Source organism: Anas platyrhynchos, chromosome Z (assembly GCF_047663525.1).
Source record: "Anas platyrhynchos isolate ZD024472 breed Pekin duck chromosome Z, IASCAAS_PekinDuck_T2T, whole genome shotgun sequence".
NCBI lineage: Eukaryota > Metazoa > Chordata > Aves > Anseriformes > Anatidae > Anas > Anas platyrhynchos.
This window is the reverse complement of record NC_092621.1, coordinates 13,370,272-13,382,835: the sequence shown is the minus strand read 5'-3', so window position 1 is coordinate 13,382,835 and position 12,564 is coordinate 13,370,272. Positions and strand designations below refer to the sequence as shown.

Here is a 12,564-nt window from a genome sequence, read left to right as displayed (position 1 = left end):
AAAACAACTAACTCATGACCCTAACTTAAAACAAACAGCTACTTTAGCTTTGACAAGGACAAGAGAAAAAAAATATATATTATTTTTAAAATTAAAATATATTTATATATTCAAAAAGATAATTTAACCGCACCATTCTGGACTGAATTCTACGTTACTGAGAAGTAAACATAAATGATTCCAGGCTGGTGATGGAAAACCCACTGTAAAAATCCACTTTGACTGCAGTGCTCCAGGGTTTACAAATAGTGATTACAATCCAAATCCGGCTCAATATGGTAAGTCAGTGCACAATATAAACAGCCTGTTTCCACTGCCAATGTTTCAATTGTTTAAGTGTTCCCAAGATGCTACCACACATCATCAGGGTTCCTGTAAGTCAGTTGTAAAGGCATCAAGTCAAGTCTGGAGCAGAGGACAATAAACCTGTAACCAGCAGTCAAACTAGGGTTTCAATGGAAAGGAAGTTTTCTGGGAGCTTTGTCAGGCAGCTCCTGCCAGCTTGCACACAGGCATAGGTTTGAGAGCCACTGGAGGAAGCGTGCTTCCTACTAGCACTGCAGCAATGTGCCTGCTGCGATTGAGGCCAGGAAACTGAGTACCCCTTTTCTTCTAGGACAGAGCATTATTAGACCCTCCAACCTAGCGGTGATAGTCACTTTTGCTCTAGGTACTCTTGTTTGCATGACTCTTCTCCTGTGGGAAAGCAGAGGCCTTATGTTTTTCTGGCAAAGAGAAACTTCCCTCTACCTAAGTTGGCTCTGCTGGAGGGTTGTCATTTCTTTATTTTTAATTTTTTTTACCCTTTTCTGCATCTTAAATAATTAGGCTGGAGTAGGTCAACTAACATAATGGTTTCTGTCACAAATAAGTCTGTCTAGAAACCTTCACAAACTCTGGAGTAACAGGCAGTATGGATAGTACATGGTGTGAGCCACAACATCTGGTAAGAACACCTTCCTAGACTTAGTTTGTGCTGTTACTGTCTCACATGGAACAGTGGTATAATGCTCTTTATATTTGTGCTTAAATGTGAATATGACTTCAGAGAGTCAAAACAGGCCTTTATTGTATCAGCTCTGGCATGACAGTAGGGTGAACTATGTATGTGCCAAATCCATAGTTAAAATAATGATGCCAGAATCATTCCTAATTGATCAAGGATAAGAAATTACAGCAACTATTTTCTGCTTTGAAACACTGGTGGTTTTTGTTACAGACTCAATTGAGTCTTCTCAAGTTAAACACAAATGCTGTCTTAATTTGGACTTTAAACAGAGCTGGTATTGTAGTACAGTAAAAGCTGTGTACAGAGTTCTACACTTGTTTCGACAAAGTCAAAGAATATTTGATGGATGAGCATTAAAATTTTTCTTAAATCAAAAGTTAATATATCTGCTATGCATTCCTTCAAGCAGCTCACTCCTACTTCACAGCTTTGCCTATCTCTCTGTGTTATCTAAAGCTGCTTGTACCCCAAAAAGTGCACCACTTTGTCATAACTTACATTTTCTTGTTTGCCTTTACAAGAATCTCTGTATCCTGTCAAGCCAGTAAGTGCTTTCACCATTCCTCTCTGCAAGAGTCAATCTCATCCCTGTCCTCCTTTTTCAAACTCCTATTTTGAGCACGTTTCTTTTTTTCTTCTTCTTCCTCCTCCTTTTTTATCCCTTCCCAATGGCAATATAAGATGGAAGCCTTTTCTTTTAATTATTGTTATTTCACTAAGTTGCATTTTGAACAGCCTGATTTTAACTACATGCATAGATTTCCAGTGCGTACCAACAGTTTTAACTAAGAATGCCACAGAAAACAATCTACACAGCTCCTTTACATGGAAGTCCTGTACGTTTCTTAATTATGCCAACAAAAGTGAAGGCAAAAATTCCTTAGGCTTTAAAAATGCAAACTCAAGGACACTATCAACATCATTTCCACTAGGAAATGACTTTAGTCTTGCTTTGGTATACAGGGGTCACCAGTTGGAAATTGCACAAGATGCACAGGATACGTCTTTAAATTATTCATAATCACCTTAAACTGCACTCAATCAGCATTGCAATATGTCACCTTATAGACACACTAAAGTTCAAAAGGAAAAGCACATGAAAAAGCAGACTACCAAGAGCACTATTGTTAAAACTACACCAGAAAGCTTAATATTTCAATACTGTATATGTTAAAATAAACAACATACACAGGTGATGAAAGCCAGTCTCTGAAAAATTTATTATTCTGTTAGAACAAGTTTACACTTAGGATGAATTCTCAAGCTTCATGCCATTAGGAAGTTTTACTGGGTTTATAGTGGAAATAAAAACAGAAATAAAAATAGATGACAATCCAAAAATACAGGCTGTACTTTGAATATGATCAACAGACTTTCTTTTTTCTTTACATCTATACATTTCCCCTTGCCTCCAAAGATCAAATTTAATTCAAGCTTTTTAAAAATCTCCCTAAATTGCCTGTTTGCATTTTTAAAATCAAGTGTTTTGAAAGATGAAGTTGAACAGATTAATACAACATGTATTAGTTCGTAATATTTCCCTCAAACCATCCTTTCCTAATTGTACACTTTCCAAAGACTTATGATGTCAGTTTGATTCTAAGGATTTTTTTCTCCCTCCACCCCTGCCCCCAACTTTTCTATATTCTTACTTTGCCTTTCAAACAAATTGACCCTATTCCCAGTTTCTCCTCCTATCCATGCCGTAAGTATTTATCCCATTGACATCGAAGGGATTAGGCATGAATTCCCTGGATAAGATGGGCATACAGCAGATAGTTAGTGATTAATTTAAAAAGCAGTAAAGTTTTGACTGGTGAATTTGTGCTCCACTTTCCAAAATTAAACCTTTGTAACTGGACTGTTTGTAGACTACTACACAAAGCAAAAGCAAGCAGTTCTAAACTTCAAATGATAACACAGTAGTAAGAACTGTATGCCTTCTTTGTCAGACTCATTAACTGCTTGAGATTCAATTTTAAGTTGTTCAATATCAACAGCAGAAATTACCTACAGAGTATATTTCATAGTTTTGCACATTTAAAGAAATTGAAAAGTTCTGATTCTGACTTTTTCCGTCATTCCCATAAATTGTTCAAATTTGCCATAGTATTAAATTCCTAATTTTGGACAAAATTAATGTCCAAATTTTCTGCATTTAGCATTTAATGTGTAGCACAATCCTTGTCTTCACACGCATGGATGTTATTCTCCTCTGCCTAGTATCTGAGTAAATAACTGATTTTGGTATGAAGTTCTACGAATTACTGCGTAACGTATACAACATCTCAAATAAAATATGGAATTACATATTTTAAATTACATAAGAACCAACAAAGTAGAGCTTTTTCTGCATATATTATATCTTAATTGAATAATATTCCAAATATGCATATGTGGCCAACAGCTATTTTTAAACAGACTGCAAAGAGTTTTCTTAGTGTTTTGTATTGAAGAGCAGCAGACTGAATGGTCATTCATTACAAGGCAGGGGAAATATTAAATCTTACCTGTGAGTTATTTAGATTTCTGGGGGAAACAAAGGGTAAAATATCAAAACTGATTTTATCAGCTGCAACATTCAACATACATTAGAAGTTAGTATTTTTATTACGTATACATTACTTACACTCATATTCCTATCCCAGATCTGGATGGAGCCATCTTGACAGCCAGCTGCAATAAGTTTACCATCTCTGCTGTACGTACAAGTTGTAGGAATGACCCGTTTACCTTGAACTGATCGTGGCTTAAATACACTTTTGTGCTTTTTCTCATTGTTAACATCCCATGTTCTCACAGTTCTGGAAAAAGGTTTAAAAAGAGGTGTTTTAGGTGAAGTTAATGGACATAATAGAAATAATCATTTATATGATATCATCAAACATCTTTCACAGCATAAATGGCATATTATATTATTCAAATAAAAGTTGTAATGACAAAATAGCATCGAAGATGTGACATAGTAGTCATGAAACTACAGTTAAGAATCTTTCCAAGTAAGAAACATCATATTCACAAACAAGCACGTGAAAGTTAAAAATAAAATAAATCCCATTCTTCCCAAGTTTTCATCTAAATACATGAAATTATTTTCTACTGGAAGAAATGACTAAAGATTAAAACAAAACTGCCTATGACAAACCTATTTTAAATTGTGTTTTAAAATACAGGCTTTCCTGTATTTTAAAAAGGCATTTTAAATTCTTAATTGCAATGTTATTGTAGTTCTTTTACTAATACTGTAGGTCTTCAGTTCTGAGGTAAAATTGTTCTTCAAATACTTTACAAAGAATTATTGATGCAATATTGTGTTGTGTTTTTTTTCTTTTTTTAAGTTGAGCTTTTCCCACATTATTAACAAAATACATCCTTTTTTGTTTAAATGGAAAAAGAGTATCTGTCTGGATCTTCAATGTTTCTTAGATACACAAAAACATCCAAATGAGAGAGAACTAAAACACTGAGATACAGGTGGAATCTTTAAATTGTCTTAGATACAAATGTTTTCTGTCCATTTAATACGCTGAGTTCTTTCCAGATAAAAATTCAAAACTCTTCTGGCATCTAATGCAGAGAAGAGTTTCAGGATTTGGCAAAGGAAGTAAGATCATTAATTTAGAAAGAAAGAAATCACTAAGTTCTCAGGACAACCTCATTTGTTTAGACTATACAAACATTGCCTATGATCCAACAGCACGTAATTCACTGGTCTTTACTAAAGCAAATACCACTTCAACAAGGCTGCCATTTTTCCAGAACAAGACACTGCAGCACAGCATTAGCAACTTCCACCAGAGCTACAAGACAGGCTACAAAGCTGACATTCATAATTCTAGGATAAAACTAACAAGAAAATCAGATGGAAATAGCTCATGGAGTTATATATAATTGCACTTTTAATGACAGTAATGAGACATCAGTAATCTGAAATAGAATGAATCTCCAGTTGTCCATAATAAAGTCAAGATTAGTGTCATTTTTTAAAAGCTTCCTAATCTGTTATCTGTAAGGCATCATTTTAGTGTTTTGTTTGGAGTTTCAGCATAAGACATTCAACTGTTCTGATGTTTTGTTGTTGTTTTGTTTGTTTTAAGAAAACATTGGATTACAATGTATTTTCTAGGGTCTTATAAAGAAACTTTATATGCTATATGGAACAAGTTGTCTATCAAGGGCACAGAGTTACCATTCTTGAAGATACTCAAAACCTGACTGGACACGGCCGTGGGCTAGGGGCCTAGGTGACCATTGAATAAAATGATTGAGCTAGCTTTGAACAGGATGGTTGGATTAGATGATATTCAGCAATTGTTTCCATCCTCAGCCATTATATGATTCTGAGATTCCCCTTTTATTCTCCTCTCATGCTTTAGCAGTAATCATCTTAATGTCCTACCTTACAACCTTTTTTTTTTTTTTTAAAAAGACTTTGGTCCTCCTCTTTTTAGGGCTCAGTGTCCTGTCAAAACCTCAACAACTTCAGAATAGCATAAAGCATATTCAGACCTTATTCATTTTACATTTCAACTGTCAAGAAGGAACTAACACTTGAATAGTTCTGTCTGTTACATAATATAAGACGTAAAGGAAAAAAAAAAGGTTTTGATCCCTAAATCAACCGTAGTGTCAGCAGATCAGAAGAGAAATCCAAGTTTCTTGCCCTGCTGCTTCTGCTGCAGACAGTTGGTAATACGCCCCCACATGTGAATTAAATGCCCTGTTAAGAAGGCCCACATAGCCTATAAATTGTTTTATAAGTGTTCTCTTAATGTCCCCTCAGCATTTTCCTAATGTCCCCACACTGAATATGTTGAATATGTTTATTGTTGCCCTGCTGCTATTTGATCTAAGTATAAAACTTCTCTAATAAAGGAAATCTTTTATAAGAAATCACCTATTATTTACAAACAGATCAATCGTTCCCAGAGAGCCCTTAACTCTTGAGCTAAGCCTGAGCCCTTTTCAAGTCAGACCTTTTAAGTGTTCTCATTTTTTACAGAAACACTTCCAGGTTTTATTAAAAAAAAAAAAAAAAAAAATGGACATCATATTACAAAAATACAATGGACAAAATATCAGGTTACCACATAAATCACTGTGCCCTTGTTATCTGACTGAGTGACCACAACATTAGGAATATAAACTATACATGTTTCATATTTTCTTTCAGACTATTGATGGACTAGAAGTACAGGACTCTCCGAAGGATTCCAGAGACACTTTCTCTGCTGCATTATAAGGGCCTTATTGCACAGTCTGAGTATGATGTAGACTAATTTGTTCTGACATTCCTGTTCTACTCTCCATGCTCTGTCAATAACCATCTCAACGTCCTGTCTTTCCTTTCAACAGGCACTTTGATGCTTTGCCCCTTTGTACTGTTTACACTTGAAACTTATTTGAGTCTTTTTCCAGTCCCTTTTCCTCACGACATCTAATCCTTCTCAAAAATTAACTCCTCCCATTCTAGCCAGAAGCAAGGGGGATAAACAAGAAAGGAAGCCCAGAAACCCAAATAATTTATCTTCAGGAGAATGTCTTTAAACTAGCAATATGGCAAACAACTGCTAATTGACATTGCTTCTGTATTTTCTCTCTTCTTGACCATCTGCTCTTGACCATCAGTCTCTATGCTGCAGCACAGCAAAGCCAGAGAATTCAATTCTACAATTTGGAATGTCTTTGTTTGTTTGTATGTTTTAGAGAATATTTTGGACCATTGATGCCTCTTCCTCCTTCTCAGACATAACAAAGTAATAACTGAGATTGCATTACTTTAGTCCCATTTTCATTTCCTATCTTATCCTGGGGTCAAATCTGATTTTTGTACTGAAACTAATAAAAAAAAAAAAAATACCATTGGGTTCAATCAGATCACTTCTAGGAGACTCCTTTTGAGCTAAAATGCCTCTTATTAAGAATATCTCCTTAGGCCTCTAATAAGTGTGGCTTGAAAGAATAATGTTGTTTTACACTCTAGGTTGCAGTACTAGAAGTATAAGATGAATAATGTTTACCTATTGATAACTATAACCAATGCATTTTTTGAACTCTACTGAAAACACAAGGCAAACATTTCCTGAATGAATTTCTTAGTCCCTGCTGGTTTTCCCCTCAAAACAAACTATGTTTAACCAAAATTTGTCTATTAGCAAAAACATTTTTAATTGTTCCTCCAACATGTAATACTGTTCTTTCATCACAGCCAATTTTTATATACTGAATGATAAACACAGCCATAAATCTTTTTAATTTCTCCGTCAAAATTTTCTTTTCAAAGAGAACTTCTCTGAAAAAGGCTCCACATAGGCAAGTTTAAATTTAACTTTTTAAATGGTGGATTCCACATCTGCAAAACAGATTTTGTAAAGTTTTTATATTTGCCAAGAGCAATTCAAAGCAACTTAGAAAAGGACGGGAATGTTCTTTTGGAAAGGTAACATGGATATTTTCCTGACCACTGAGAAGTTAAATGATCCATACTTAAATAAACAACTAATTTAATTACTGGGATCCTTTTTTTTTTTCCTCCCTTCCCACAAGTAGTTTTTCTCTCTCTTTTTTTTCCCTCTCATGCTCTTACAATGTTATGACTTAGTCAAAATTTCTAGTATAATTAATTATTGAGAATGCTGCTGTTTTACACAGATTATTAAAGCTATTTATGTAGCTATGTATCCCAGCCTGCAACCATGGAAAATGTCTCTAAGTCTTGATTCATCAAGTAATACTATTCTAACAGTCTACTGAAATTCAGGGAATGAACCAATTTAAACATTTTAAAACCTAACATGTCAAATTCTACACTAAGTTTCTCTGCCCACCCCATCTCTTCATTTCTACTGGACTGCATATTTCTCATGCACACTATTGAATGTTATTAGCATTTAATGTTAATGTTATTTAATAATAGTAGAAGTCTATTCTTTTGAAACTTACAGCACAAAAAAGCAACAGAATTCGTTACCACTGCAAGTACAGATAAAGACCTAACTTTGTACATCTAGTAAGTGCAATTCAATGCCAATCTTTCTCATAAAATATAATGCCTTCCTCTATGATAAAATTTGACCAAAAAGGCTAGCTTGGAAAGCTATTGGTTAGTTTAAAACCACCATATAAATACTGCTACAGTTGAATTTATATGCAGAACATGGATTTCCAAGTCATCTTAATCAGTGATAGAAAATGCATTTTATAAAGGAGTTAAATTTAACACTTAAATCAAAATGAAAAAACAAGCAAACAAACAACAACAAAAAAAAAGATCTTAAAGCAAGACTTCCATTATCTTTTTTTTTTTTTTGACAACATAAAGCAACTCTACCTACACAGAAATGAAATTAAGAAACTTAAACAATATGTTGAAAAACCATGTAAAGTAGAACATGTAAAAAGAACAGACAGATAAGAAATAGTTGAAAAGCTCTGTTAAGATTCGGCACATATAGTGACATAAGAACATGTCAGCAAGAAAACTTTCAATATTGTATTCTCTTTGCCCTCTTTCAGCGGAACTAAGTTATAGCCTTCTCTTGAGCACATGAGATACAATGAAGGTCAAATCACCTGCCAGATACCAAAAAAAAAAAATGTATACACATGCAGATGGAGAAATACAGAGAAACTTTCCATACTTGTTTGGCAGAAAAACTTGAAATAAGCTACCTACTCCCAGCATCTGAACAGAGTTAAAATAATTTAAACCAGAGTGAACCAGAGTACAAGAAAAGTCATATTCAGCATAAGTAAATTCATAACTATGGAAGAAACTGCCAAGAAAATAGACACAGCATTGTAATTTATAACAATTATTCTGCTTGTTAGTTAAATTATCCCAAATGTTAAAAAAAAAAAAAAAAAAAAAAAAAACTTTAATATTTTACCAGAATAATAAACAAAACATCACAATTTTATTTTTGTGCAGCAAGTAGACTGAAGCAATTATGAAACTGTATTTTTCTGTATTTCCAAATAAAACTGGATATTCTGCCACTATTTAGATAACTACAGCTAAGTTATAATTACTATTTGGGGGTGGTGAAATTAGATTCATATCTAATGACAGTGAATGGGAACTATCCCCATTTTCTAATCTTTATGAATTAAAAAGCAAACCAACTCAAAACTGGAATGACACATATGTGCAACTGTTTGCATGGTGAGTAGTAGACTCTGAATTACTAAGCAAAAATCCTGCATCTAGCCAACATATGCAAGATCTGAGGAAAACTAGACTGGAACAGGAGATGGAGACAAACAGACTATGACAGGGTTAACTGGGTAAAGAAATCAGAGCTCTTCGTGGAGGTCATGGACAAGAGCAGAGATGGAAAGGGACAAATTGGGTGAGGAAAATACAAGCATACCACTGAAACGCTAGGAGAAGTGAAGTAGCAAAGGCTTAGTTGGAGAAATTTTACAAGCCTCGGGGAAAAAATAAAAATAAATATTATGGGAATGAACATACAAATAGTAAAAAAATATATACAAGACAGAATATATGGTGAAAAAAAAAGCCCAATTGTGGAGAAAAACAAAAAATGTTAACTAAGCTAGATGGACAAAAAGCAAAAAAGCAGTAGCCGAGGGTATTCAGGTATGCAAGAACTATTCCAGCAAGAGTCTATACATCTAAGGACAAAGGATTAGCATTTCATATTATCAGTGCTGCTTAGAACCCAGAAATTCAGTTAGAAATCTCAAAACAGTGATAATGTTTTGAATACAGGATTACTGTCTGAGGGGAAAAAAAAAACAGCCCCAAGAACCAATGCAAGTGAGTGAATTACATAAAAGAAAAATTATGTTAAATAAACCTTTAAACACTACTGAATGGAACTGAATGGAGAATGCACTGCACTGAGTACAATCTTCAAAACATTCAGTTTCTGCAGGAAATAAATTTAAAGGCAAATCACTGAGTCATTTTAAAAAAGTGAAAAAACAAAACAAAAACAAAAACAAACAAAAATAAAAACAAAACACATGCTCTGGAACACTATTTAGATTCCCGAAAGAGTCAGAGTCATATAGAAAAAAACTTCAAACTAAGAAAATGGACTTAAAGGCATATACTGAAAACAGGTATTGCAGAACTCATTGGGTAATCAAAATAATTAACACAAGTGTTCTGAACTGTGTGGGGGTGTTCTGGTTTCCTTCTTGAATAATTTTTCTTAGGACAGTTTAACTCAAAATAGTTACAATGAATTCAAGGTATCTGAAACAAACAAAACTTTCCTAGTCTGCTCTATAGGCAAAGACTGATCATGCCCATTGGTGCCCATATTCCTTATAAACCTTTCTCCCTTCTCAGCACTGTCCTAAAACACTGAATATATTTGATTGCATTAGTGATGAGCATTTGGACAACTGGACTACACTAAGGGAAAAAGATTCTTAAAAGACTTTTTAGCTGGTACTGACAGGTGATTTGCTTTGCTTCTTGTTGATGAAGTCTTCAGAAAACAAATCTGATGGAAGAAGGGTCATTTTTCTTTTCATCAGCCATTAGGCTGGTAATCATGAATGCCTGCATCTAAGTATATTTCTTCAGTTCAAAACAGCAAAGCATTTAAACAAGCCTCCACAAAACCATATATGGGTTAGAGAACAATCCCCCGAAGATCTTCTCATCTAATAAGTAACAGGTTCAGTGATTTCAATAAATTATAATAAGTATATGAAAAAGTTTATGGTTCTAGTGCTGAGCAGTTCTTTCTGCTTGCATTCTTTCAGAAGAAAAGTTCTTTTAGCATTTGGGTAACTTCCAAACTATCTGCTGGCACACAGCGACAGGAATACATGCAGTAACATCAGGAGCAGCCCACCTTCATAAGGAGACTAACATGAACAAGTGAGCACAGACCCAACATAAGCAAGCAAAGCTACGTAAAGAAAAACAAATTCTTCTGAAGATGGAGAAGTTTGTACATTTGCAGAATAATCATTCAACTGTAAAAAGTTAAATATACTTTTGAATTAATAATAATTTGGTCTACGTTATGCCATGCTACTTCAAAAAACGAGAATTGGTATTTTCCTGAGACTTTGCAAACAAGAAGAAAAGTCCTTCATTTATTATTGCAGCAACATCTAACTTCAATGTTATTATTTCTACACAGAATATCAGCTGAATTGGATGTACTAGATGACTGACTTCTGAAAGCTCTAACAGTAAAAGGAAGTACGTTTTTATGCCATTTTCCAAACTGGGCAAAAAAGCAATCAACTGAGATCCCATCTCCTACACAATAAAGATAAGAGTGCGATGTAATCAGTCTTGCTATGGGGTACATCAGATTAAGATCAAAGGGAAAAGCTTAGGGTAAAGAACATCTCCACAGTTCAAGTTACTGTCACCTGCATCAACTGAAATGACTCAAGAGCAGTCTTGCATGCTACAGCAAAAGCAGCAAGAGAAAATCACTATGAAAACAGGATGCTTTCTAAAGAGCTGATTAGTCATGGCTATAAAAGAGTTAAGGTTCACTTGGATCTCTAGTGGTCCTTCACCCCAATAAATAACTGATTCAAGCTAACATTCAGCAGCACTCTCCATTAAAACAGTGGAAAAATCGACTGAAATTTTAACTGTTAAACAATGTAAATCTCAAAAGCAACACCTCTCAGCTGATACTATAGACATCACAAATAGACATTGTAACCACTTTTACTGACATCTTAGATCTCACTCAGAGACACATTTCTGCAGCTCCCTTAGCAACAAACAGCAATTGAGCAGAGCTGAAGAACAATATTGTTTTTTCAATTTTGTTGTGTTCTTTTTTTGTTTTGTTTTTAATGTGTTATGATTTTTAAGGTTAAATTATCTATTCTAAAAAATGCGAAGTTTAACTCAGTTGTACAGATTAACTACATACTTGGGGAAATAGAAAATTTTTAAAGTGCGATTTTATGTTGTAATATAATTTCCACAAAAAAAAATAAAAATAAAAATAAAAATAAAAATAAAAATAAAAATAAAAATAAAAATAAAAATAAAAATAAAAATAAAAATAAAAATAAAAATATCTTCTAAAGACCAGGCCAAACTACAGCACATAAAAGTGTAACAAATTACAAACCTCTGTATTTATCATAGTATCTGAGATAAACAACAAAGTATAAGATACTTCCTTCCTCATCACAAAAATTAAGAAGGCAGAGTATTTTGTAGAGAAGACATGTTTTTGTCATAGTTTTGGCTGGAATAGAGGTAGTTGTCTTCATAGAGGCTTGTATGATATTGTGTTTGGGATTTTTGATGAAAATAGTGTTGAAAACACACCAACATTTTAGTTATTGCTGAGCAGTGTTTGCACTTAGTCAAGGACGTTTCAGCTCCTTGTGCTGCCCAGCCAGTGAGGGGCTGGGGGTGCTCCAGGAGCTGGGAGGGGACAGGCCAGGACAGCTGGGCCAGGCTGGCCAAAGGGATGTCCCGCACCGTGCGGTGCCATGCTTGGCAATAAGAGATGGGGTAAAGAGGAAGGAAGGGGAAAGGAGGAGGATGGCATTCAGAGTGATGGCGTTTGCCTTCCCAATAAGCT

At 34.4% G+C, this 12,564-nt stretch overlaps 1 protein-coding gene across 1 annotated transcript in view; it reads right to left on the bottom strand.

The window, feature by feature from the left end:
* The window catches only part of WDR70 (WD repeat domain 70), a 137,749-nt gene that overhangs the window by 56,602 nt on the left and 68,583 nt on the right, over positions 1 to 12,564 (bottom strand). The window contains exon 10 of the mRNA XM_038170879.2: positions 3,639 to 3,813. Coding sequence (XP_038026807.1) covers positions 3,639 to 3,813 — 175 coding nt within the window. The remainder of the gene's footprint in view (positions 1 to 3,638; positions 3,814 to 12,564) is intronic.